The following is a 27,890-nucleotide window of genomic DNA, read 5'->3' as shown; positions in this document are numbered from 1 at the left end:
TGAGCAGTAAAGTCCAATGACGTCAAATGTCCTTTTTCTTTTAAAAATAAAAAAATAAAAAAATGAAGAAGACATAAACGCGCACGCACACACACTCACACACCCACACACACACACACACACACACACACACACACACACACACACACACAGACACACACACACACACACACACACACTCACACGCACACACACGTTCCTTTTTATTATCCATATCCAAGCCCGGGCTCCTGGTGACGGTTTAGAGCACAGATCTTGTTCAGTTGAATCCCCTGGTGGGATTCGCTTTGTTCCCTCGACTCCACGCTGGTCAGAAAACACAAAACTCTGAATTAAAACATTAAATCCCTTTAAAATGCTGTTGAAACAACAAATAAAAAGGATTGTTTACTCGTGAGCTGAACAGAGAAAGCGATAAAACCGGCATCTTTTGACGTTTAATTGTCATCTTAGGCACCTGAATATTTTGAAACTACGTTTAGATGTGGAACAAGCAGGTAAGATTTCTGCTCAACTAATTTTACAATGCTTCAGAGAACCGATCCTGAAACAAGTAAAAGAACAAAGTAACTCTTTTTAACAAATCACGAATCAAATACTAATCTCTCTGTCAGACTTTTTTTTTTGGTTTTTCATCCATCTTCAAAATCCACTTATGAAAACGGCGGCCTCTCAGAGCAGGTCGGTCGTGCATCACAGGCCAAATTCAGAGCCACAACTTCACCTCACATGTATGCTTTTGGGCGGGGTGGAGGAATGTCGAGGGAGAACGTGCAAACTCCCCACTCAAATGATTGATTATCATTATTGATTATCGTTCATGTCAAGCCTGCACGTCCCTGTCCTGTCGTTGAAATGCTTCACCACCTCGGCCGTCCTACCTCAGTCTCACTTGGTGTGTTGGTACGAGTAGTTTGTGTGTTCTGCAGGGGTCTCCATGGCAACTTGTTGCTGCTGACCACCGTTCTCCTGAAAACATAAAAAAAAAAAAAAACACAAAAAAAACAAAGACAATTAACAGGCGGCACAACTCAATTATTTATCGCAACAAGGCCAACAAGTAAAAGTGAGGTTTCTATTGATTTCGATCCATCTATTTCTACTTAAGAGAGCAGCTTTGCCTCATTAAATCGCACGGCGAAGATGATCATTTGGATAATCTAAACGGCCCCGGCTCGCCACGGGCCTCTCTTCTCATTCCAACTCCGTCTGAATTTGTGGCTCAACGACTGTGCATCTTCACGCTCATAAGCATTCTTCTCTCTCGCTCCCTGTGTTGCTCGTCCCCACAGGCTTCCACCATAATCACTGAGCTCCGCCTCTCAGCAAATGACTCAGGACCCCCACAGGCACACAAGTACTTCAGCAGAGTCTCTGGAGTCTGTACCCAAGGTCCCCAAGAAAAACAATTGGAACGGCTCCTCCAGCTGAATAATGGAGCTTGAATATAAATAAATGTCACGTTTGAGCAACACATGGTGACTGAGCAATTCCACAAAACAAATATTATTATTATTTTATATATATATACATTGATCCCTTCTACAATTTTTTTTCAAAGGTATACAAGGTCAAAAAACGCCCAGAAAACTAAGACGCGAAGGGCCTGATGTCCACACGAGCAGATCACAGAGCTCAGATGTCCAAAATGTTAAAGGTCGAGAGTTAAAGGTCAGTTGCCTGATCTGTAAGTTATAAAATATATAACTAATCTCCAACTACATACAGCAACTTCTCAGGCTATTTTACCAACATTATTCAACATTCAACAGACAAAGCAGACCTCATGAATCAGAACAATAATTGGCAGACAAATTAATAAAGAAAATAATTGTTTTTTATGCAACTTAACATTAAATCAATGATTCAAAACATCTGCTTGCATCTGTCTTTTATTTTAAAAAAATAAAAATAAAACTCGACTGGTCTTGCTCAGTAAAATAGTCGATTTACATATTAATTGATTCATTTTAATCTTATTGAAACCTGTAGAAAGACATTTTTTTTTTTATCAACTCAACCTTTATTTATTTGTGAATTCTTAGTGGGAGCATAAAATGGAAGCAGCTGAGATCAAGGTAAATGTCGTACCTCTACTGGGACACTGGAGGGAGGCACTGGGGTGTACTGGGGGATGTAGGTCCCCTGCATAGATGTGTTGGCCGGAATATACTGCAGGCAAGGCAAAGAGGAAAACACGGTTGGTGTGTTTATGGACAATCAGCGTTGGGGGGGCTATTTGCTCTTTGTTACTGACTGTGCCGGTGCTGCCCAGAGACAGGTGGCTTAGTTGCTGGGTGAGATGTCCCATCATGGACGTGGGCTGGATGGACATGGCGTGATCCATTGTTGGGGTAAGAACTGTACCCTGGAAATACACACAAAGTCACTGACAAACTCTATATGACGTCCCAAATGTTAAAGCAACAGGTTGAACGGTCCAGTATGTTTGTGTGTGTGTTGTGTCTCAGATACGGAAGTAACAAATTAACCAGCCAGTAAAAAGTAAAAAAAAAAAATTCTCATCATCAATAAATCTGAGTTCTTCCTGTTACTTTTGTTGGGATTTTTCCATTACGCCTTGGCGAGGATGTCGATTTGAACAAAACTCGGCTCTTTGGCCCTCGGAAAGCTATTTGAGCAACGTCGTGACGACAAGCTGTGGCGGTAGGAGTGGGGGTAACGTCGACTGATGAAAGAGGGACACTCACAGCTGGCTGCATGAGGTATGACTGATGGTGCATCCAGGACGGGCTGTGTACCTGCAGATCAGAGAACACAGACACACTCCTTCATGTCTGTCGCTCTTCACAAACCTCCCCACAGCCTCAAATACAGGAAGTTTATCTGTCCTGTGTGCTTGCTAATTCACATAATGTGGGGGTAAAAAAAAAAATGGAGGAGTTCAACACAGGCATCTATGTAGATTAAGCAAGAGATTTATTTGAAGTTTGATACAGTGAAAAGCCTCACCTGGTAGGAAGAGACAGGAGAATGCATGTAGGGCGAGAGGGGAGTCTGAGCGATCATTCGGTTTGGAGCCAGACTGTAAGGTGAGGAGTAGAAGCTGCCAAACACACAGAGCCAAGTGAGAAGACAAGACGAAGACAGACGCACGCCATCGACAATCTCCGGCGTGTCTCCGGGCATCAAAGATTCGCTCTGGCTGTGCTCCTGCGGTCGCCAGCAGAGGGCGGGCTCGCACCGCAGTGCACGTCGTGTGTTTATTTTCCTGGAGGGCTGGGACTGTTTTCAGTCAGACCTCGCATACCACTCACCCATTTTGTAAGGCTGTGGGGTCATACGCCAGCGTCATTCCTCCCTGGGAAATCAATACACAGGATTCAGAACCGGTGAGGTCATGCAAACACTGGAGCAGTATGAGCGTTCGGCACGCAAACAGCGTCACTTTCTAAACTTCAACATGCTCCTGCTTAGGGAGAAAAAAACCCCAACAACAACAACAACAAAAACTGTTTCCCCAAGAATTAAGTCCAAACAGTCAGAACTGGCCGGGTTACCGTGTCGCCGTCTCTCGTCCAGGGCCGCCCATTCTGGAGATACTTTCCCTGGTTCTGCCTCTTCTTCTGACCCCCGTCTGCAAACTTGCATAATAAGGGCTCTGTGGGCACTGAGAAAGCAACAGATCAAACAAGAGAGTGAATTCGAGGATCACAGGGGAGAACAAAAACACTCCGGTCTGGCACTAGCAACAGCCGTATCAGGTTTCTACAATACAAAACAAACAGTCCACGCACCAGGCACTCCCGGTGGAGTCTTGATGAATTTGCCATTGAAATGTTGAATTATGGCCTCGCACTTCTCTGTGGACTCCATCCTGAAAAGACAGTCAAAGTTACACCTAATCCCCTTTGAGGAGTGCTGTTTACTGTTTACAACAGCGGCGCAGGAGCGGCTTTTTTTTTTCTTCTTTTTTCTTTTTTCTTAATAATTCGCTGCAGTTTTATTTGCATTTGACGCAGTGCGAGGGCGCCGCAATCTGACCTGGCGAATCCGACTCCACGGCTGGTCCCGTTGGCGTCTCTGAGGATGCGTGTGGAAATGACCTGCCCAAAGGACTTGAGCATGCTTTCTAGCTCTTGCTCATCCATGGACACTGGCAGGTTGGAGATGTAGAGGTTGGTGGGGTCCTGCTCTTGTTGCTGTGAAGAACATTTGTTTTTTTTTTTTGAATACCTTTATCTCATTTTCATCAGCAGCTCTGCACAAGCGTCTCTGTAGGTCTCCGCCCTCACAGGAACTCAGTGTCAATGGAGCATTTTACTTTCACAGACATTAGCATGCACACATATTTCATGCATTTATATGAGAAAACATTCTTGTCACTTTCACTATCCTTTTTTTTCTCCACACGGCAGAAATGTCTGTGTCGGCAGCAGCAGCGTGGCCCGTCTTTCTATCAACTCCTGCCAGAGCACGTTAATAACTCATCGTGTCCGTGATACATGTCAAACATTATTCCGTGAGACCCAATGAAGGATGACGTGTTTTTTCAGCAAGTTGTGCCGGAGCAATAAAAAGCACCCGAAACAAACATCTGTACTTCTCTGTTCTATAACCTCCATTAAGTACCCTCCAGATACATGTGCGCCTTTATATTTCGGTACAAGGACAGAGTCTCTCCTAATTAAGAAAGGAACCCACTGCGGCTCCAGCCTGAAAGTGAAACCTTGTATGACTGCAGAAGCAGACAGGAAGCTCTGCATGAAGTTAAAGAGTTCACAGAGCAACGGGAGCCTGGCAACCAGGAAAAAGAGGCTGGGCTAAAAGGAGGGGAAGGGAAGACAGAGCATGAAGGAAGAGGATAGAGGACGAGAGAGAGAGAGAGAGAGAGAGAGAAATTACAAAGCTAAAAAGGCCGACTGAGCGAGGAAGCCCAAGAGAGCAGGCAGGAGAGGATGTTTGGTGCAACAACAGCAGAAAATACAAGATTAACAGGCTCTTTCCCTCTCATCACTTTATCATTTCTCCGTGAAGTTACAGAGCAGCCAGACTTTTTTTTTTTTTTTTTTGGCATTTAGCCGGGTCAGACCACCTCCTGACATTACCGACACTGGATCCCACCCGCTCAAGCTCACTGCTCATATTCTGCTGCATTTGTCATTTCAAAATATAAATTTTTATTTGCTTGCATTTTTTTCTTGATAGGGTCCTTGGTGTTCCTGAAAGAAACGCCTTCAAATTCCTATTCACTTCCTATTGTGCAAGGAAGGCACTGAGGCAAAGGTCATATATTCTGTCAGGATCTATTAGTACGCTATAACAAAAAAAAAAAACCTGTACAAAAACATTAATTCCAGTACAAAGAAAAAGTTCACTTCTAATTAAACCAGTTATTTTTTAAAGGAAAATAAGAATTTCAACGTCACGAAACATGCACTTGATTTGTGATCCATGCTTTCAATTTGAATTGTTTTACATTTAGAAATACATCAAATGACTTTGCGTGTCGTCATTTATCTTTCTGCTGAAATCTTTTAAATCGTATTTGCCCCAGTGTTTCTCCTCAGACTAATGGAGGCAAACGCCTGTTGCTTGTCTGGCCCCTTCATGCAAGTTTGACACTATGGCGTTGACACCAATGTTACTATTCTAGCAGTGCTCGCTCTGTCTGCCACGTCACTGCTCTCTGGTGTGAACACGGTGCGATCCCTAGGGAATGAATTAAAAACAGTATTTATGTTTGTGTCTTTTTTGTTCAAAGTCCGTACGCTGTACGCAAAGTCATTGTGGAATGGGTTCATTCCATAAAGGAAAATTTAAATAGGACAGACCTAAAGAATAAAAAAACCAGCGATCACATACTGTCACAAGTTAACTTAGCGTTTCAGATGCATTTGACAGGGGGTTGATCAGCCATTGAAGAATTCAATGGAGTATTTATGGCATTTGAGAGTGTCAACGGTGATCGTAACTGGAAATTTACTGCTGACAGTGAGAGCCGGTGTTCTCAGTCATGAACCACCTGGCAAAAAAGATAACTCATATTCTGAGCAACAGGCCCATTATGCAACGTAATCCTGAGGCCTTTACCCTTCTCTTCATACAAGTACACGTAGTAAACTATGGAACTATTCATATTCAAACAAGAAGTCATTCTGTTCTCGCTGCAAAAATGTCACCGGTCCAAGCGCATGAATGGGACTTGCTGAAGTGTCATTGTGTGTGTTTCTGTTCCAGGCCCTCGAGGTGAGCCATGCTTGTTAAGGTGTGTCTGTGTTGGCAAATTTGCATGCCTGTGTGTGTGTGTGTGTGTGTGTGTGTGTGTCTCACAGTGTATGTGAGCTGACGCCTGCATTTGGACAGAGAGGTGCTGAAGAAGTAAGACAGGATCTATTTTTAACTCGCCATTGTTCCCCTGCCCCTACACATGCAGCTCCTCTGGGCTCGCAGCCTGGTGGCCCAGTCAGGGACGGAGCATACTCAAAGGACGGCAAGTGCAAGGTGTGGCTCGCTGTGTTTGTGAACAATCCTGCGGCAGCCGTGGTGAAAATAACAAGAGCCATTTGCACCTGTTATTGATACGAAACGGAGCGGAGACAATCTGACCTTAATCAACCCAGTGACTCGCGAGCAGCTGTGTATATATAGTTTATATGGTGGTTATGGACGCCTCTCATTGAGCACATGTTGTCTGTGTGAGTCAACTTTTGGTATCTGGTTGCACTTGTTAAGTATTGAGACACGCAGGATTGAGTGGCGCGGTGAACTTAGACTCAGGCTTGAGTTGCACCGGACTGGTTTGGGTCAGCTGGCACTGTGGATCTGTTACAGTTCTCCAAGGCCGGGCTGAGGGAGACCCTGGTGTTGCATTGCAGCGAGTCTGTTTGGGTGCAGGGCAGTGGGGAGTGAGCGGGGACACAGGGGTGGAGTGTATTAAGTGCTGGTGTCAGCCCCAGGCCTGGGCCCAGACGATGGACAATGCCAATTCATTGTGCATGTTCCATTGACAGCGGGTGTAGTGGCACCCTCCCCTGGGTTCCCTCAATGGGGAGCCCAAGAGCCAGAGGGATCAGCTTAATGGGCCGACAAGAGTTGCTTTGACTGAAGACACTTGGACAATGAGCTCAGAACAAGCTCTACAACAGCAGAGGGTTAGCAACACACACAGCAAAGAGACGAGGGCGTGAAGGGGAAGGAGAGAGAAGGTGGCCAAGAGGATATTGGTGAAAGAACAAAATGAAACACGGGTGAAAGAAATCGCAGATTGGACTGACAGGGCAGACGAACTGACACATTGTTAATTAATAGTACAGGTTTAAACAGTGCAGCGTTTAAACGCCAAAACAAGAACACATTTTGCACCATTCTCAGCGCACAGTGTGTTGCAGTTTACCACGATACCGAGTGTGTCTGTGAGCAGAACGGCCTGCAAAGTTTAGCTGACGGCTCAGGGGAGCTCAGAATCAGACGTGATATGGGGTAAAACCGCATCAGGGCTGAGGAGTGAAAACAGGGGGGAGTTGTATAATTGTGCTGATGAAGAGTGAGATAAGTCTTACTTTGGCCATCTGAGCCTGGACCCCACTGGATTTTAGAGCTGTAACAGCTTTCTGTGCCGCGGCAGGACTGTCAAAGTCAACGAAGCCATACCCTGCAAAACAAAAGTTCGTGTTTTATCACACAAGAAAGAGCTTTTCTCCCCGAGAACGATGGAGAAAGACAAATACCACTCGTATCTGCATAACAAACGTGAAACAAGATGTTGAACGTACAGAGATTTTGTAAATGTCAGATGAGCTAGGTGATGCAACCAGATGTATAACATCATGAAATGTTATGAAACTCCTCGTTTTTGGCTTTGTTATGACACCAGTTCGTGTTGCGTAGGCGTGTTGTCAGACGTCTGCTGAGCTTGAGTGATTTTGATCGATGACACCGTGGTCACGGGCATCTAAACCACGCAGAACTCTCCATACCCAGAACGAAGCGAGATAACACACGCTTATGAACTCTGAACTTCAGAGAATGTTGTCGCTGTTGTATTGTCCATCCACCCCATCAATGATACCCACATGATCCCAATGATACCAACTCTGGTAGCAATGAGGCTGTCGATTGTAGCCAAATAATGTCTTCCGTGTGTTTTCTGGCTTCAATAGTCCGGCTCTATTGACTGTTTCATTATCAGATTATATACAGCCCTTAGTGTTGATACATTCACTAGATTAAGGTGTGTTGAAGCACTGAAAATAGCCAATATATAGTCACACATTTGGACCAGGTGATCTTAAAGGAAACATGATGGCTACGAAATGTAGAAAAAAACAAAAGGCAGAGCCTCTTTTTAAAGGTAGACTGTGGCTTGTATGTTCAGGGTTCATGCAAAAACGCAGCAGCACTAAATTGCGGGAGTTGTATTTCTTATGTGGATATGAAAGGGTCGAAGACAACACAAACAGGGGGAAACGCGCGCTCTACTTTTGTAAAGCTCATCTTTACGTCCTATGTGCAGCCGACGAACAATCCCACACGCAGGTGTTGGGGGGAAAATAAGAAAATTGAATTTAAAAGAAAAAAGAATTCACCTTTACATTTGTTGGTGGTTTTGTCCAAGATGGCCTTGGTGGACACGATTTTGCCATACCTGCAGTGAACGACAGGGAGACAAAGAGAAAAAAAAAAAAGGTGCGTGAATGAGTGGACTGTGGAGCAGCAAGAGGAAATCTGCTACCGACCACGAGCTCACCGACGCTTTCACGTTTCCTCGGGCCGCATCGCCACAGGTGTAAACGCAAACAACATACGCTTTGTTAACAGCAGTTGTGTCTCTTTTAATTTGATCTCTAGTGTCACAGAAAACTGTGTTCGCTTCCCCTCCTCTGGCTTCGACTGGAGGCTGTTGTACAGTAACTTTGTACCCTCATGTTGTTTTCCCAACAGTCAGGAGACGACAACCCCCCCCCCCCACCCCCACACCCCATCCCCCGGGCCAAAGACGAGTTGTTCCCAGCCTGTCTTTAGCAGACGCACACAGACTGACACACAACCACACCTCTCTTAAATACAGCTCTTTTCAGAGTTTTTTTTTTCTTCTTTTTTTTTTATTAGCTTAAATAAAGCTTTAAATGTCTCGCGGAGTAATTCACTTTTATGAAAGCCCCGATCTACAACGCAAAGCAAAACATGAAGTGTCCCAAAGTGAGTGTAACGCACGGTGGTCAATTTCAAGAAAAACTGAAGCGAAAGGCTCATCGGTACAGAACAATCGATTAAACGTACTCTCATAAATATTCATCGTATTTAAAAACAAGGCTTAAAAGCAGTAAATGAGCAGCGTTATGCAAGATCTACAGACTAATGGAATGCAGTGTTATAAGACCCCGCATCAGCACTACAGTATAATAGACCTGCCCTTGTCTGGGTGAATTAAGCCAGTGAGGGAGGCTGGTGTTCCTCTGTTTGGGCGACATGGCGTCTGGGTGGAATGTACACTGTAACCTGACGCTTCACCCCTCTACTTCGCCTTCCTTCCCACCACGTCCTGCGCTCTCTCGCTCTCTCGCTCTGTTTTTCCATCCTCCCGGCGCATTGCGCCGCTGGGTCCTACGCTCCCACATCTTTCCGGTGGACATTTAACCAGATGACTCAGACCTGACTAGACGGTCGCAGCAGAGAGCAGAGTCACGTCTGAGTTGGAAGCGGGTGCTGAAATCCTGCACATTTATGTCTACATTTTACTATCGTGCACGCATGCAGAGTTTAGAGAGTTATAGATTTTAGAAAGAGGGGTAAAGGTCGATGTCCCCAGGTCAGCCGCTACCATGGTAAGACACACTGCATGTGGATATTATCGCTTTATCTTACAATGTCACAATTTACCTCCTTGTATAAACGACCTCATTTCAATTATGACTAATTATGATGATTAGAAAAATTCTATTGATCACTTGCTTTCACAGAAAAGGTGCTTATTAAAAATGAAAAGTTCCACATTGCAAACCATCAATATTTGCATCCTCCAGTTCTAAATAACCAGATGAACTTTGCACAGGCAATGTTTACAGTTTCCCACTGGTACCCACCAACTGCAAAGCCGTCATTAAACATGACACAAGCTTAATATAACCATACTTGCTCGTCCAGATGAAATTTAATATCACAATATACATCATGGGCTTCATTCAGCATGACTGTAATCGTATCTTTCTTTAAAAAAATAATGACATTAGAAAGCTTCAGTGTGGGTTTCCCCTGACCAGAAGATACTGTGGAAAGTTACAAACAGAGTGGGAACAAAGCAAAATGGTACATAGAATTGTGTAATTCTGTGTATACAATGTACTCCAAGAAGTAAGTACATTGTGTTGAAAACTGGATGAAACGGTACTGAACTGGAAATACACAGAGACACAGGAGGCGCTGCAGAGTACAGACACTCACACGATGGATTATAATTTAATGTGGACGTCTTGCCCGGGAAAGAAGATTCTTCAATATCTGGACACACTTTTTTGCGGTATAGCTTGAAGATAAACCGTATATTTGTTTGGTTTCACATCACACTTTATGACTCGATGCAAAATCGAAGTCCTATATTTGTTCCTTTTAAAAATGATTACGTTTTTCTTTCTCCCCTTGTTTTTATTCCCCTACAGAGATGTCAGTGGAGTTTAAAGGTCAATGTGCAGTGACTGTGTGACCCTTCGCTTACCTCAGCGCCTCTGCGGCAGAACGCCAAGCCCGCCGAGCTACAGAAGCTTAAAAGACAGCCCAAACCCATATATGGCCGCCTGACATTCTTTCCCACTATTCCCCCCCCCCCCCCACTCATTTGAGTCCTCACCCCCACACCAGTGAGCCCTCCCACCCACCTCTGCAGCCGCAGCCCTCTGCCACTCCACAATGAGTCCTCTGTAAACCGTTAGCTTTTTACACTTCTTACACATCCTGTTTTTCACACTCCAACTGCACATTTGAACATTTCTTTGTTCGTTCCTGCTTTCATAACACTTTTTTTTTTTACCCCCCCCCACAATGCAAAGTGCTCTGTGGGTTTGAAGTGTAGTAGACTTTCGTGGAACAGTTAATGGAGAGTAAAACATTGCTATCGAAAGCAGGAAGAGAGGCGGCGCTAAGGTCACGATCAGGCGGCTTTTGAAAGGGAATGGCCTCTGCTCTTTCAAAGCAGCGCGGAGTCGCTGTGAACGGAGCCTCGAAATGACGTACGTCTGAGTAAAGATCACAAATCCTTTCAGCGACGTAGACAGTGCAGGCCTGTGACCCGCAGCAGCCAGAACCAGTTTGGGTGCTTTATTGCCGGCTTTCATCGGCGTGTGTGCTTTTAAGGCCAACTGCAGAGGCTATTTGCCAAGAGAGGAGCAAATCCCACTTTACCATGTTTCAGTTAATTCTGTCTCAGAAGGTCAACTCGGGACATAAGGAGGCAACATGTTGCACCTTCTCTGGCCCCTTCTCTTCTTTTTTTTCACCTCCGAGTTGTTTTCTTGACTTTCTGAATGTGACTTTTCTTCCCTCTAAGTCTCCAACATGTTTCTAAAGATTCTTGTTTGCTTGTGAAACTGAAGTGACTTTTGTCGCGGTAATCCTGCACAATTACTCACAAACCCGTCCTTTTGTTCTGAACACGCACTCAAGACCTCAATCAATTTTAGTTCATGTGTCCAACAGATGAGGAGCCCAGGTCCGGATGGCACAGATATTATCTGCACATGAGAATTTCATCCCTGCGTCACTTCTTTGTCAAATTTAGCACCAGTGATTACTATCAAAGGGAAACTTGTTCCAGTTAACTTAAGCTGGAATGTAAAATAATCTGTGGTCCGATTCATGAGAAAGAGTTAAACAACAAACAAGAGTCCAGCGTTTTTCAAGAACAATATGAAACCTGATCTGAACACATCTTCAACCTAAATCTCACAAGCACTCATATCGATGGCTTCTTTTTGCATTTTACTGTAAAGGAACTACTTCGTCGATGGCTCGTTTGTGATGTATCAGCAAGTATTGTTATCAAGGAAGAGACTGATAATAAATGTGGATCAAATAATGGACATTGGATGTCAATATAATCCTTACTTCACAGTCGGTGAATGATAAGAAACATACAACGCTCAGGGTGATCGTTATCCTACATTTAGTACAGCAGCAGTAGAGAGGTCTTCACCTGTTCAGGAGCCGTTGGAAATAATTTACATGCATTTTAGAATTGATCAGAAGACAATTGATGTAGTTGTGTCTGAAACACAGAAGAATTGGGGTTTATAACTTATGTATGCCTACAATAGATAAATGCATTAATTGGAGCAGAATTACTTTCAAACTATTACATTGAGTCAGTAAAATAATGATTGCAGACGTTTTTCATGACAAAAATAGTCATAGAATTCAGAAAAACAAATGACAATATAACAGTCCAGAATAGTCAGACGTAATTTCTACATAGCAGGAGGAGGAGGAGACAAATCTTCCATCTTGATATGCCTTCTGATGCGTGCACACAAATATCCATCCATCCATCCATCCATCCATCTTCAATAACACTTTAACACACTAATCGCTGCACCACTGTGCGGCCCGATACACAGATATGAACACCAATTCATAAGAAGTTCCACTTTCCGACGCTGATCCCAGCAGAGAAGTACCAACACCAAGTCAATTTACTGACTCTTTACTTGTTTGTGCTACGTGTACAGGCGTGATAAACAACACGCTATTAAGTAAAGATTAGAGTTGTGGGCTGTAATTCTCTTCGGCTGAGCTCCTAACTCATGTTCAATGGCTCTAGCTTTATATTCTACACACGAATGAGAAGGCAGCGCCAATGTATCATTTCATTCATTCATTTCATTTGCCTTTATTCAGTCAGGAGAACCACACTGAGATTAACAATCTCGTTTACAAGTGTGTCACTTGATGCTTGGCAACACTTTGCCAAGTTGGCTGATTAAAGGTTTCATAAAAGCACTTACACGAATATTGTTTGTTGTCACAACAGGGGGAAAAATAGGTTTGAAAGTCACTCACGGTTGGCAGAGCTTGACCAGGTCTTGATCTGTGGTTCCTGGATGGAGGCCACGGATATACAGGTTGGTTTTACTCAGTTGCTCCCCTCCCCCTCCGCTGCTGTTGCTACTACTGTTGGTGTTGGGACTGGGGGGCGCCATCAGGTGGCCGGAGGACACATAAGCCTGCTGTGTGCAGAGAGAAACATTCAAATTACTCAAACCGCCATGAGCACCAAACAGAAACGGCAATAATTGCACAAAGACTCGATATTCTTCAAGACGGGCGAACACTGAACAAGTGCACTTGTGTTTTCATTCAGAGTGTGAAAAACTCAAAGGGGTGTTTAGAACTGTGGAGAGATGGAAAGTAATCCTCGGTGAAGCAGATGATTATGTGGGAGCCGTGAAAAATGATATCATACAGCCCTCATGTCAACACTCACCAATACTGCTTGCTGAGGGGAATGTGGGGCCTCCTGGCCGCCTTCTCTACGTTGGAAAAAGGGCCTCTCGCGCTTCACAATATTGGGTGACTTCTTTTACTTCCGACACCCACCAGAAAATGATGTGGTTCGAAAGGTTTTAAAGATCACAGACCGACATCTATTCGGCCTCGTGACGCAAAGTTTCATAATAAAGTGGATCCGAACAATGTCGGCCTTATAGTGAAACTCTGTTACTCAGTTTATTACTGCCGAAACTGACTCATTCGTACCAACTTAAACATGTAGAAAGCCCCCGCTTCACACCATGATCTGCCATTTCTCTGTTGATGTCAAAGGCGAGCAGCTAAAAAACATCTCAAATCCCAAGATGCAAAAAAGGGGTTCCTCTTCATCCACATTATAAAAACACAACCAGAGGAATTTAAAGAAAACCACAGAGCTGTGAGTTTATTACTTTATGAGGGTGGGTTTTTAAAGTGTAGGCTGCTGTTATTAACAGTATTAGGATGTCTTGTAATAAAATAAGTGATGACAATTCAACCCAAAGTTACTATGTGACGCGAGACTCGGCGTGGGGGCGGTTAAAGCTCTGTGAGGTGGGAGGGAGTCAATATGTCAACAACTTAAACAGCTTTTAAACCTTTCAGTGTTGTGATAGCCACCCCAACCATCCCTACTCTTCTCCCCGGGTCACACGTTACATAGTTGCTTCAGACTGCCGAGGATGAAATTCCAGCAAATACTAGTTGTAAACGACAGCGGTCATCGAGATGACTCACCATCGGGAGTACAACGATACTTCGTGAGTGCAAGCGCTTACTCTCATCCCAGTCTGGGATTGTGCCTCTTAGATGAGAATGTCAAGGAATGGATTGTGTAACCATACAAATACTTCTTCTTTTTTTAATTTGCTTTGCTTGACAAGGACTCCAAAAAAGCAAAAGACAGCTCTTTCCAGGAATAGATCCCATGGCTGCTTTCCAAATAAGACTGAGGCAATAAATAGCAGCGTGTCAGGACAGATTGGGCGCATCAGGACAGGCAAATGTTGCGTCTGTTCGCTGTGAGAAAATAACTTCAATCGCTTTAAATTTACACCTTCACTTATTCAATTCAGTCGCGTTTTTGAAGCGACTGTGACGAACATTCTTTGCGAGTGAGAGCGGTTCGAGTGCTGCCGTGAGGCTGGAGGGTCTCATTGAAGAGGCCGGCGGGAGAGAAGCGACAGCGGGACAATAGGTTCACTTCATCGGAGACGAATGGGTCACTGGTCAGCCTGGTGGTGTTTAGGAAAAGCCCAGCAGGAAGACACACAGTCGTACAAGGACCACCAACTATACCAACCAATCTTGCTAATTAGACCCCCTTCCATGAGGCGTGGAGGCGTGGAGCCCCCCCCCGACGCCCCTTCTGAACTCCAGTTTGGCTTCAGCTTCAACAAAGACAAGACTCATTCCTTCGAGGATGATCCTCTACATCACGGCTTCAGACAGCTTATGTATGTGTATTTTATGGTAGATGGATGAGCTCAAAAAAGAAATGAGGTGTTTGTTTTTATACGTTTTTATAAGATTCAAGCCATCGACGTGTGAGTGTGTGGTACAACACAAATAATGGGATATACACACGTTCTAAAAACTACTGAACGCTGACACAAATAGGTGCATTTTTGTCATGTCAATGTATAGTGAAATGCAAAAAAAACAAACAGACTTAAGAACAATCCATTAGGGCTAAAGCTATTTTGTTTGTCTTCGTTCCATTGTCCAACTGTTCAAATGTCAATAAATACAAAGACTCTATTGTTGCATAGAAAAAAAAAAAACTTCCCGCCTGTTTTCCAAATAATAACAGTTTTTTTCATCCATGTCACTTGTGCCAGTGTTGAGTAACCTGTATCCCGAAAGTAAAGCTACAAAAGTGTCATAAACTCGCCAATAAAAAACACAAATGTCCCTGTCCAAAGAGACAACACATCCAAGACGCACGTCTTTATTTTATCCAGTCGTCTGGATTCTGCAACGCAATTGCATCGACAGTGGAATACACACTTCTCGCGAGGCAAATACAGAGTAATTCACGAGTAAAACATTTTAGGAAGCAGTTCATTTTTTTTTTAACGACTGAGAACTTTGATCTCATTCATACGATGTGAACCGGAGAGTCAAACTGCAGTCAGCATATGACTTTCGTCCCCCAAGAGTGAAACTCCTCAAAAACCTTTACAAGCACCTATGTAAATGTGTTCCGTTCATCGTGAAAGAAACCTTAACCATTTGTCGTTTGACGAACCTTGAACAAAGGGAGCAAATGATAGTCTGAATTGTTTACAGATTAGAAGTCAGTGGGTTGATCAGCCAGTGATTGCAGGAGTCTGACAGACTCACTCATCCTGAAGTACCCTCGTCACAGCAACTCCAAATGTTTAAACTTTACATTCAGAGCCATTGAGGGCTCACTTCATCAACTGTCAATGACCCTCAAACAAATATGTGAACTGCTTACTAAAATTACAAACCTCAATCCAATAAAATTAGATGTACCACAAAAAAAAAAAAAAAAAAAAAAAAGTGAAACATCACTCGATGCCCTGCAGGTTGTCAGTTGTCTTTCATGCTATTTTTACATTTCTAGTTTGATGCGACATTTCTCCCTGTCAGCCGGACTGGAAATATGTCTCGAATATATTTTTGGCACCAAACTAAAGATAAAAATCAAGAACAGAAGACACCTCTATTAATAAAATCATTTCTATTATCGTCTCATGACGTTCCATCACGCACAGACTCTCAGGCTGCCGGGACGTTTCCTGTTGGGACTTAAAGGCGTGTGTTACCTACTTTTCATGTGTGTCACTGATAAACCCCGGGAAGTGATGATTCATGCATTACTAGAAACTGGAGTTCAAACTGCTGTGGTTAAAGCAAGCAACAAGCTGAACCGCATGTCTGATGGATGGCGTCAGAAACACTCTCCACTCTCTCGCACCCGCTTCCGGTTTCCAACCACGGCCACCTGCACCACTCCAATAGCAAACAGGAGGGAGTAGAGACATAACGTGAGGATTTTGAAATCTCATAAGTCCATATACGATTCCCATGGATTGAGATGACAGGCTGGAAGAGTGATTAGCACAAATTAAAAGAAAGAAATGACTGGAGGTGTAAGAGAAGCATTTCAGAGAAGCACGGCATTTCATAAAAATGTGGAATAATACCAGAAGATTGTTCCTCTGGGTTACATTATGAAGATATTGATGATCTCATCCTTTACAATGTATATTATTATCAAGCAGCAACCCTGCATTAAAAAACAAGCAAGGCTTTGTACTAGACGTCTCACTGCAGGACTCATGAACACAATCCAGCAATGCTGCCATGTTTTCTTAGCTAAAGCTCATTTAAAATGGCTTGAGGCAAAATAAAAACAAAATGTCAATGAATTCTGAGAGCCGCCATCAAATTCTAAAGGAGTTGATATTTTAATATTCAACAACTGTTATAGTGTCAAAGCTTTATTGGGAATGAAAAATGGGGAAGTTAAATTGACTTGTATCACTTACTAGAGCTTCCACACCTCTTTGGAATCGAAGTTCTATATTGTTCTTTCCTGGTAAGACTTTTCCTACTGACCCCAGTTTGACCGGCAAAATTCCAGGGATTTCCTGACTACTGGTGGGGGGGGGGGGGCTCCTGTCCGCCTCTGCAGCTCCCTCCTACCTGCTCCTAAATAAAGCACCTGTCCCTCCCCTCAGGAAGGAAAAAGCCCGTCTGCCCCAGCTGACCGACTGACATGCTAATGCACAGATTTATCGTCGGGCTGAATGAGGACACAGCGTCCGGCTTGTATAGAATTACACCGCTGAGCTGCTGCTTTGCATCCACTCTGTGACCGACAAGGGAAACGAGTCACGGTAATTCAATTCCTGAAATCTTGAAATATGAGGTTTTACTGTGCACACTGAAGAAAGTATTGAGTAACCACCTCATGTGATTATCAAAAAAATAAAAAATACTGAAATGGTATGTTATACCACAACTAAGACGAGCAGTAATAACAGGAACTAACATGCTAATAATAGTAAAAGCATGCTGGAAGGCATTTGTATATGTGTAAAGGAGTATTTTGGTGTTGGCTGAAGGGTAAGTCGGGCCGGTATGAGTGGAGGAGTGAGCACAGTATGGCGGCAGGCAGGAAATCCTCCGTCTCTGCTCATGATCTTATCACACAGCCATTTCAATGTGCGGCTCTGCATTCCAACCAGGTGACAGCGACACCAGACTCACGTCCAGACTCGCTCCTGAATCCTCCATCCTGTCTGCCTCCAACCCTCCTTTTTTTTTTTTTTTGGTCTCTTCATAGTCACAGATCAATCTGCACGTTGTGCGTCTCTTTATGTGGCACATCACACCCTGGCACACACACACACACACACACGCACGCACTGCAAAATGCCCATGCATGCACGGCTTTCAAGTCAGTTCAGGTAGCGAGTCCCGGACAGCTTGAAAAGCGATACGTACAAACACTGGCCCCGAGCTCAGCGAGAGACCTAACATCACTGCAGTGCTCGGCGTCGGGTTTCTGACAGCTGTGCTTTCTCCAAGGACTCCATTTCCCTCTCTACCTGTTCACCTTGGCCGGTTCATGCAGTTGGCCCTCAAACCGGGGGACAAATTCAAAATATCACGGCAAAGCAAACATAGACAAATACACATAAACCTGCGAAAGGACTGGAAGGACAAAGGTGGGTTATACAGAAGCGTTCGCCCGGCTCAGAGGCACAGTTTTTTTTTTTTAAATACTCAAATGCAAAAGTAGCACAGCAGACGGCGTATGTATAATTGATTCTCTACCGTGGCGCTCTTACACACGAGCGTTTATATGCATTTTAGATACGGTATTGAAGTGAATTTTGAATGTCATCAATTATCTCCGGGCATGGAGAACGATAATAATATATTTAATGCAGGTCTGAGAACAGCACAATTCAAGTGATTGAAAACAATATAGATTTTGGTGTTTAGAGTGCTTTCAAACAACATTCTGCTGTATAATTTATTAATTAGGACCACTTTCACCCAGAGACGAAAACTCCGTCCACACTAAACCAGCCAAAATGCTGCATTATTTATACTTGGCCTTGATTGGCACTGTAACACCACCACTGGATTTCCAGAAATACACTAAAAACAGAGACGAGACCATGAAGCTCAAGATAATCAATTTCCTCTTGTTGCGCACGATGACGGAGGAGCAGCCGAAGATTTGACTGTTAAAAGGCCATGGCGAGCTCCGTCGCTTCTGCAGCATGAACACAACCCTGTAATCTGCCATAGTTGTGTTGTTGGTTGGCAGGGTTGGCACATGCGGGTTAAGCGAGAGGCGGGGCTATGACATAAGCATTTCGGTGTTTTGGTCAAATGAAGCCAAGAAGATGCTTGAACAAGCATTTTCAGATTGAGCCACTCTGGTAGCCAAGTTTCAAAAAAAAAAAAAAAAAAAATGAACATCGCCTGCATGCAAATAGACCGCAGTCATGAATAACAAGACCAATTCGATGACAAACAATTCTAAATAGTCAACATCCCTTCACAATTGTGTTTTCACTGTGAGTTACAGTTAGTTTATCAACCTGGCCTCTTGTTGATTTCAAAGTGATGAAATCTGAGTTGTTATTTATACAGTTCTGCCAAGTTGCGAAATCAGTATCGGGGGGGGGGGGGGGACTAGACCTGATTCATGTGACTCTCTTTCCAATCTCAGAGCACTTTGTATAGCGTGGAACATTTCTGAAAAAGGGAGGAAAAACAAAACACAATAACACAAGTGTTTCCATGGAACCGCAGGTAAGGAAGATGACAATAGCACTCAAGGCCCTGGACAACAACGTGGCTTGGACATGGCAGATTCAGGGTCAGTAATACCTCCAATGTGTGGGAATAATAAGATTTGTGTTTCTCGTGACATTTTGTGTTTGAGTCAGGTAATCTGGGAAAAGTCAACCAGAAGCCAGTTTGGAAATCACCAAGCAATGAAAATGGAAATGGAAATGAAACACATCATCCTGACTTGAGACAATCAAAGACGCACATCTGGATTTGGACACAGATGGCGTTTGGATCCAAGTAAACAGGTTTCAATTGCTCAATGGAGAACGAGTCATCGCAATTGTATCTTGGAATTTCATTGCTGATATTTTAAAACTGCATCACCTCTACACACCTTAATCACAAAGACTCATGTTTGTTTACCCTATGTTTAGAAGTAGTAGAAGTAGACGTACTTTATTCATCCCCAATAGTTAATGGAATGAATATTGTTGCCATCATGAGATTTGTTGTCAGAAATTGTGGACTTAAAAAGGTGGTAATAGGTATCGTGACTTCCCTAATTCCTTCTAATATGTACTTTAATCTTTGTCTCTCTGTGCTGTTTGGGGCTGGGCAGGTTGTGTATTGTAGGTTTATGACAGATTGTTTGCTTTAAACAGCTGCCTGCTGGAAATAGGATTAATAAGAGGAGCGAGACTCAGCTACAAAAAAAAACATGTGTGGCGGGTCCCCTCCTGCAAAGCTCTTCCTCTCTCAAAAAATATACTTTAAACACAAGAGATTATCAATTAAACACATTTCACTTAACGCCGTCATGTGATCTTAAAACATATATATCGATGATGATGATCAAAACCTCATTCATTCCCCGAACATCCACCCAAACTTTGCATTTACAGAGAAAGTCATGATGATAAAAGTCGTGTCTAATATTTAAGATCTTATTTTAATCACCATGTGTTGGCATATTGCTCCTTTTGTCGTTAGAAAACAACATATCTTAGTTCCAGAGGCATGCTTTCTGGTTCGCAAATAAAAAACAACGGGTGGTTTTTCCAGTTTTGCACATTTAGAGCAAATAGTAATATACATTACGACTGACAGTTTAACAAGACATGAAAACGTTTTACAAACATAACTTTGATTGTCTGCTTCCTTCTTATCGGCTGGTTTCAGTTCCTGTCAGCAGGAGGGGAAAATGTGCTTGCACAGACTTGAATCATGTTTGACGTATACTGTAGGTACTGTAGCAATGAATCACAGTGAACATTCAGTTTCTGGCCAAAATGACACAGCTGTTGCAGGGCTTAACAAAGTCAGATTTAGACAGCGAGCCTGCAAAATTAAAGCTACTATTACCTCCACAAACTTTTTCTACAATGGAGTTTGTTTCTTCTGAATATAAGTAATCCATATTGTATGTGTCAACAGAGCTGTATTGTTATTGACATTTCTCTGTAGTTCTGAAATTCAAAAAGAACTTGCTCTCAATCTCTGATCCCCGCACCAAAGTCAATTGAATGAAATAAGGTTTTAATTGAAAATTCCGTGTGAAGCATTCGATGTGGGAGGCAGAAATTAATTATTTACACCAAATAAACACTCAACAGTTTTACCTGAGTGGTGCTTCAAGCATTGTTTTTTCTGCAAAACACAAATTCTCAATGTTGTACCTGATTTGGTTTCAGTAAGTAGTTGTGTTAATTATCCTATTATTATTTGAAAGTGGAAAAGCCCCTGCATACTCCGAAAACCCATAAGGACAAGAAGAAAAGTTCGGCCGTGATGTGAGCCAGCTGCTGAAAAAGCTTTTTTATACATACCCCGAGAAGAAACTGTTGGACTTGTAGGCCACGCCCCCTCACAGCAGGCACACTTAGCGACGTTATAACTGTTCAACTGCACAGCTTATTTATCCCTTCCAATGTTTTCAGAAATACATTTCCTTAAAATGTTTCATTAATAAAACAAAACGTTTGTGTCCGAACCGACATGTTGGTCCGGTTTTAACGGCAGGACCTGACAGCTTTTAGTGACGCGTTCAGGTGCATCACGTAAATCCGCCCTCCGACGTATTAATGAGCTGGAGGGCTCATACAATAGTGAGGCTACATGCTAAACTGGATTAAAATATGATTGATACAGTCATTAGTGAGCTGGAATACTTGAGCCTGGATGGTTGGCACAGCCACGCCAAGTTTCTTTGGCCAGAGGGACCTGGAGATGCATGGATGGATGGATGGATGGACGTATTTTAGTTAAACCTACTCACTGCTCTGGGGTGACGCCAGCAAACAGATGGTCCTGATCATGTTGGGCTGTTGGTTAACACTCAAACACATGTCAAACGTTTGCTAAATTCAATATTGGTCATTTCAAAAATGTTCAAGGAAACATGGTATGCATTAGGCGACTCCATTTATAATTATTTCAGATATTAAATGCTGCTGAAGCTTGAGGCACTCCCCCCCCCCCCCCCCCACGCAGCACTGTGGAAGATGTAAGTGAGATAAGAGTGGAGCTGATTGAACAATGGCAAACTGGCCAGAGCGTGGTTAGAGAGCGCCACAACCAGCAGCTGCTGGTCAAATTTTCTGACAAGCCTACATGCAACCTTGTCAAGATAATAAAATAGAAAAAACTGGCTGATTTTCTGAATTAATGAGATAATGGTTATTTTAATGTGTGGCTAAACATATAAAGAAAACAACCTGATAAAAACATTTTTTTCCCCATAATTAGGGGATAATGATCTGGTTAATTCATTTTGAGTTGACTCATTACATCAATTGTTAATTTTTTTTTTATTATAGCTATAATTCAGAAAAACAGCCGAGTTTATATTTTTTTGAGACGACCACTATCTCATTAATTCTGAAAAACAGAGTTTCATTATTTTGTAGAATTCAGTTTTACTTATAATTGTTATATAGATATCTAATTAGATGTTATTGTTTCATGTCAATGCAACTTGCGTCCATAATCCTAAGTGTGTAGTGGTGAGCTCTATCACGTCACAGCTATAAGAAACGGTAAATCTGACTTCAAGCTTGTCTATGTAAAGTTTGCATATTCTCCTCTCGCCACAAGGTGACGCTAGGTTGACTGGTGGGTTTGGTTTAGGTTAACTGTCATCAGACAAAGCAAGAGATGAATAAGTAGGTGGAACATCTTTAACATTTTGTCAATGTTTAACAAATCCAAGGTAATCTTGGATGGTTTTATGGCCATTTATTGAATGCAACATTTTTTTTTTTTACCTTTTTTCTTCTTCAAATTGTTTAACTAGCAAGTTATAAAATAACAGTCAATTCAAACTAGGACAACCACGGAGGGCTTCACGTTGACTGAAAGTGATACTCCAAATTCTAAACAGGTACAACTTTGACTGTGTACAGCAGACAAACTCTGACAGTTGTCAAAATATGGTTAAAAGTGAGCATGGGTTCATTTAAGAATTCAGAAATGGTGACATGTGAGAGCTTGAGCCGTTGAAAGCGAAAGGGTGAAATCACAGATTTTTAAAGCCACTGGGAGGCTTCATTTCTATTTCTCCTATGAATGGCCTTTTAAGTGCAGCCCTTTACTTCAGCGTGACAAGTTAATGCTCCAGTCAATGTGCTTCTTTCATTTCTTTTCATATATAGTTCTGCTTTGACTCTGCAGAGTCTGTGTCGAGGCACCCACAGCTTTAAATCGCAGCAGAAAGTTGACATTTCTTCAAAAGGACTCCCACCGAGGAGAGAACAAAAACCCAATGACAAGCACAAAACAAGCCATTGGATGAAGCCCCGACTGAGCCCGGCGATACCTTAAGGAGCCACGAGCCGCCTCCTGTTATTTTTCCACCCAGGAAGCTTTACACGGAAACCGACCAAATTCGATTTGAGAACATTAATTCTGTTTATTTGAGACAGGAAATGAGGTGCTGAGTCAGGGGAGGAGCAGCCGGCTTTAAGCACAACAGAAACCAAATGCCGCTTATTCGTCAAGTCTGGGTAATCGCTTCACACACTCTCAGCCCCTTGATGGATTCATTTTTGCACTCAGACTTTGTGCTTTGAGTATATCTGAAGCTCAGGTATGGCACAATGTGAGCAGGGAAAGACAGAGAGAATGAGAGGGATGTGGGAGGAAGAGATATGAAGAATCACAGCACAGGAACTTGACCTCAGTGTGAACTTCAACTTCGCAAAAGTCAAAACTGGCACCGTAAAGCAACTTGTTCTGACACCTTCAAGTCTCTTTTCCACCTTCAGCATCTGAATACTTGCATGATTTGTTTTCCATTATCGATCTGAGGACGGGCTTCGCCTCATCAGCCTAAATACAGCTGTATTACTGGCATAAATCATCACTTTATATAAGCTAATTAGTATGTGTAATATCAATTTGAAAAACTCCATCATAATAAACAACACTGCTGAAGATGAAGGCGCTGCAGTCCCGCAGGCCAGAACTACAGGCTGATCCTCGAGAAATAAATGAAGGGAAAGCAGAGTCTGTACAGGCACATCCATAAAGAATTACAATACAATGGTGAATTTCCACCATGATTAATTCAAGCAGCGAATCTTCCACATAGTTCAGAAAAAATATACACAGAAAGGGACATTTTTCAAGCATTTTTGCTTCATTGTAAATCGTTCAAACTTATAGCATTGTCAATCCAGCTGCAATTTTACAGTGGTCGCCACAACACGTCAGTGCAACTGTTTTCCACACTGAATGATTTTCCATTTCCAATCCAGATTCAAACCCAGATCATCAAACACTCAAGCTTGAGTGTTTTATCCTTTCAGCTTACCAGTCATAAATATTGACCTAAAATATTAAAATATTTCACGATATTAGACGATTTTCTGTTTGTAATTGAATAAAACAAATGCAACATGTAACCTGTTGTTTTTCAAATAGCATGATAGTTTACATTTCAATGTTATGGGTGTGAAAACAACTGAATTGTAAAAAAATTTCCCCGTATAGGCAAATAATCTTCTAGGCACTGGAGAGTTCCCATATATACTCATTATTCTGAAAATCTCTCAGCTGCTTCTTCAAAATTTTGTTGTGATTTTCAATTGAAAAGACAATAATATCTTATACAAAACACTGCCAGAACAAATAAGAAATAGAAGATTATGAACGTTTATAGATTTCTTCATAAAATTTTGCACAATACCTGATATGATATTCTTATTCGAGAGGGACTTCTTAGTTTTTGATGCCACCCGCACCCCAGAAAAAAAAATATAATCCTCTTGGTTTTATTTGTATGCGTCCGTCTATTTATCCACTATGGTATATTACTGGAATACATACGGAAATGGTAGGAGGTTCAACCAAGGAAGTTTTTTACTTGAAAGAAGCAAAACAACAGTTATAAACGTGAAAGTAGAATTTAGTGAAGTTGCAACTTGACTTTAATTTGAAGCAGTTTGAAAGAAGAGACAAAACGTGACAAATCTAAAGTTCTGACAGTAGCACGCTGGATGAACTGTTAAATTAAACAAAGATGTGAGGACATAGATGCTTATTGGGACTACGAATACAGCGTTGTGCCAGTTTAGGTTGATTCTTGTGTTAAAGTCTCCTTATCGGTATAATTATAAATGAGTGTTGTTAGAAATGTGTGTTTTGAGATCTCATGCAGTGTTTGTAATGGATGACTTTTACAGACTCCAGGAAGAATAGTTATTACCATTGTGGAAATTAACACAATTCCTAAAACGATAATAAATTATGAACCAACACACTCTTTACTTTACTTTAAACTATGACTTTAAGCCTTGATTTGGGAAGAAACTGTGAGAAACTGGACCAAAACAGTCCAAAATTACATCAAAGTACCCGTCAAAGATGTTATTCAATTTTGTTGTATGAAAAAAAAAAAAAAAAATATATATATATATATATATATATATATATATATATATACATATATATAAATAAAACAGCAAATTGGAGCTAAGTGAGCATAAAGCACACAGTTCAAAGACAGTGCTGAGCACGATAATAAACTTGGAGCAGGACAAGCAGCCAGCCGGTGCCCAGGATCACAAAGAGAAACAAAATGTCTATACACAAAATGCCATTCAGAGTTCAAGAGCTCTCGCTGACACAAGTCAGACAACAGCAGACGGAGAAGGAGGAAACCAGCTCACTTCTGTGAATCCATTCAAAGGCCAGCCGCAACATTAAAACTGCCATTAAAAGAGCTTTTAACCATCAGCTGGTCCACACAGGTGGGAAGAGCACAACTGCTGTTTACAAGCCTTGAATTGTGATCAATTACAGGAAAAATTGCTGATGTTTGAAGGCATTTATTTATTTGAAAATGCTTTTCAAACATATGCAATTGCATTAATGAAGTATATTTTATTTGTTCAAAGAATGAAATTATTGCCTACAAAAAAAAAAAAAGATCAATGCCGTGGATGTATTCAATACAATATCGTGACTTAAAGACTAAATACTTAATTTTCTATTTTAAAGGAAATTACGTTCACGAAAAAAAAACAACAAAAAAAAACCTGGGAATTTGATTCTCAAACAAGCGTCTATTACTCGGTTTATTTGAACTCCTCTTAAATTAAACAATCGCATCTTTGTCCTGTGGAAAAGCAGAGGCGCTTATTCGTGTCAGTAAAGTGACCGTGTCAACAGAGAAAGCAGCCAGGAGAGCGCGATTCATAATTCTGGGAATGTAGTCATCATGGTCTGGTGGGATTTTTCGAGGGGTGGGGCATATTCCGCTTTCAGATGGGAAATGAGGAAGAAAAAAAAAAAAAGAGAGAGAAAAGAAAAAAACTTTGCGAACTTGGGCGGCAGTGGAGACCATAAAGAGCTGATTTAACAGGGATATACGAGTGTCCGCAGCTCCGTGGCGCGAGATGCAGGAGAGGTTCAGGACCGTGTGTCCCCCCCCCACACCCCCCTCCAACCCCCCCCTTTCCACTTCCCCGCTCCCACACATCCAGACTGGGACGCGCTATCCCGGCGCGGCACGGTCACCCACAAAAGTTCTCTCCACCATTGACTTTTTTTTTTTCTTCTCTTCTTCTTTTTTTTCAAATGAGTGAACAGAGTCGTATCGACATCCCCACTGAAGCTCCCACACACACACGTACCAGTACTACTGAATAAAACGTCCAGCGTGACAGGACCGAGAGGTCGCGGCTCCAGACCCCCCCTCCTCCTCCTCTTCCTCCACCACCACCACCACCCAGCCGGACGCGGCGCGGAGCCCCGGCCGACCCGCTCGCTGCACGATCACCCCCCGAAGAGTGAAGTTAAATTCAGTCCGTTCAGCTTCTCAAGGACACTGCAGCTCACTGTCACAAGCCCCCCTCTTTTTAATGTCGCGACAGACGCGGGCGCGTTGCCCTGCAGGGCGAACAAGGCGAGAATAGAGGCGGAGGGGTGGGGGGGTGGGGTAGGGGGGGACCGGGTACCCCGAAAGCCTTTACCTTTTTGCTGTTTCTGCTGGTATAGCCGTTGTATGGGTTGATTCCTGCCCTTGGCGGTACGGAGAGCAGCATTTTTCTCGGCGCTATGTCCGGAGCGGCGAGCTCAGCCCAGGCTGCCAGCTGACGTCAGCAGCTGGGGAAGTGAGAGCCTGGAGTCCCGCCGCTTGACTGCGAGTGGTGCTGCTGCTGCTGCTGCTGCTGGAGAGACTGAAGCTGCTGCTGCTGAAACTGAAGCTGCTGGAGAGACTGAAGCTGCTCTACAGACTGAAGCTGCTGCTGCTGAAACTGAAACTGCTGCTGTAGAGACTGCAGCTGCTCTACAGACTGAAGCTGCTGAAACTGAAGCTGCTAAAACCGAAGCTGCTGCTGTAGAGACTGAAGCTGCTCTACAGACTGAAGCGGCTGAAATTGAAGCTGCTGAAACTGAAGCTGCTGTAACCGAATCTGCTAAAACTGAAGCTGTTGCTGCTGTAAGACTGAACGTGCTGAAACGGAAGCAAGTGAAACGTTGCTGCTGCAATAACTGCTGTAGAAGCCGATGTTGCTGCTGCTGAAACTGAAGCTGTTCCTGCTGCTGCTGTAAAAAACTTAAACTGTACAACTGAAGTTGCTGAAACTGAAGCTGCTGCTGTATGAACCGAAGCTGCTGCCGCTTCTGAATCTGCATACACCTACATACATACAGAGAAACAGACAATTCCAGACACTGCCCAATAAGACACAGTTGACCCACACACGTCTTTGGCCTGAGAAGAAACTGGTCTGTCCTGAGAAAACTCTTAAACCCTTGGGGAAAACATGTAAAGTCAAAACACAAAAAAGAAGAAGCTCCCAAGCCTGGAATCCAACATATAAGATTTCGAAACTAACCCAGTTAAAGAAAATCACCAGCTCATTTTAATTAAATGAAAGGTGCACAGTGGGAAGAGGGTCATGTTCACCATTTCTTCTTGTAACAGGATTAAACATCTGGGGAGTGAAAACCAATTACTAGAGGGTTTTTTTTTTTTTTTTTTTTTACAAAGAAATGTCCTTTATTTGTCTGAGCTAGAGTTGTAGTTGCTTACAGTTTATTTTTTCCCCCCATTTCTTTAATGCAGAGGTTTACACTCTATGATTTATGAAATGATTGTAGCGTGTGTTTGGATT

The 27,890-nt window shown here is 42.7% G+C and overlaps 1 protein-coding gene across 2 annotated transcripts; it reads right to left on the bottom strand.

The window, feature by feature from the left end:
• Positions 1–26,856, bottom strand: LOC308129334 (RNA-binding motif, single-stranded-interacting protein 2-like). 2 transcript variants are annotated; one of them, XM_080495257.1, is made up of 14 exons: positions 26,742–26,856; positions 13,012–13,178; positions 8,550–8,608; positions 7,524–7,615; positions 4,006–4,163; positions 3,759–3,838; positions 3,522–3,631; positions 3,279–3,322; positions 2,974–3,067; positions 2,712–2,762; positions 2,258–2,368; positions 2,092–2,172; positions 882–969; positions 1–306 (listed from the first exon to the last, which is right to left on the bottom strand). In XM_080495257.1, exons 1-13 carry the CDS (start codon positions 26,811–26,813, stop codon positions 889–891), a joined length of 1,200 nt encoding a protein of 399 aa, XP_080351383.1. In that variant the 5' UTR covers positions 26,814–26,856; the 3' UTR covers positions 1–306; positions 882–888. The 2 variants fall into 2 exon arrangements, with proteins under 2 accessions (XP_080351383.1, XP_080351384.1); XM_080495258.1 differs by having other exon boundaries at positions 13,012–13,175; positions 26,742–26,842.
• Positions 26,857–27,890: the final 1,034 nt, after the last annotated feature.

Source organism: Blennius ocellaris, assembly GCF_963422515.1.
Source record: "Blennius ocellaris genome assembly, chromosome: 4".
Classification (NCBI taxonomy): domain Eukaryota; kingdom Metazoa; phylum Chordata; class Actinopteri; order Blenniiformes; family Blenniidae; genus Blennius; species Blennius ocellaris.
Note: the sequence above shows the minus strand (reverse complement) of the source record. Positions and strands in the feature narration are given on the sequence as shown.

What these genes read in the sequence shown, in the direction of transcription:
- LOC308129334 (XM_080495257.1), bottom strand. Translation starts at nt 26,813, where the DNA reads ATGCTGCTCTCCGTACCGCCAAGGGCAGGAATCAACCCATACAACGGC. An exon ending in CTGGTCAAGCTCTGCCAACC is followed by an intron (nt 8,609 to 13,011) that starts GTGAGTGACTTT and finishes CGTTCACTGCAG; the next exon opens with GTATGGCAAAATCGTGTCCA. An exon ending in GGACGAGAGACGGCGACACG is followed by an intron (nt 3,323 to 3,521) that starts GTAACCCGGCCA and finishes TTGATTTCCCAG; the next exon opens with GGAGGAATGACGCTGGCGTA.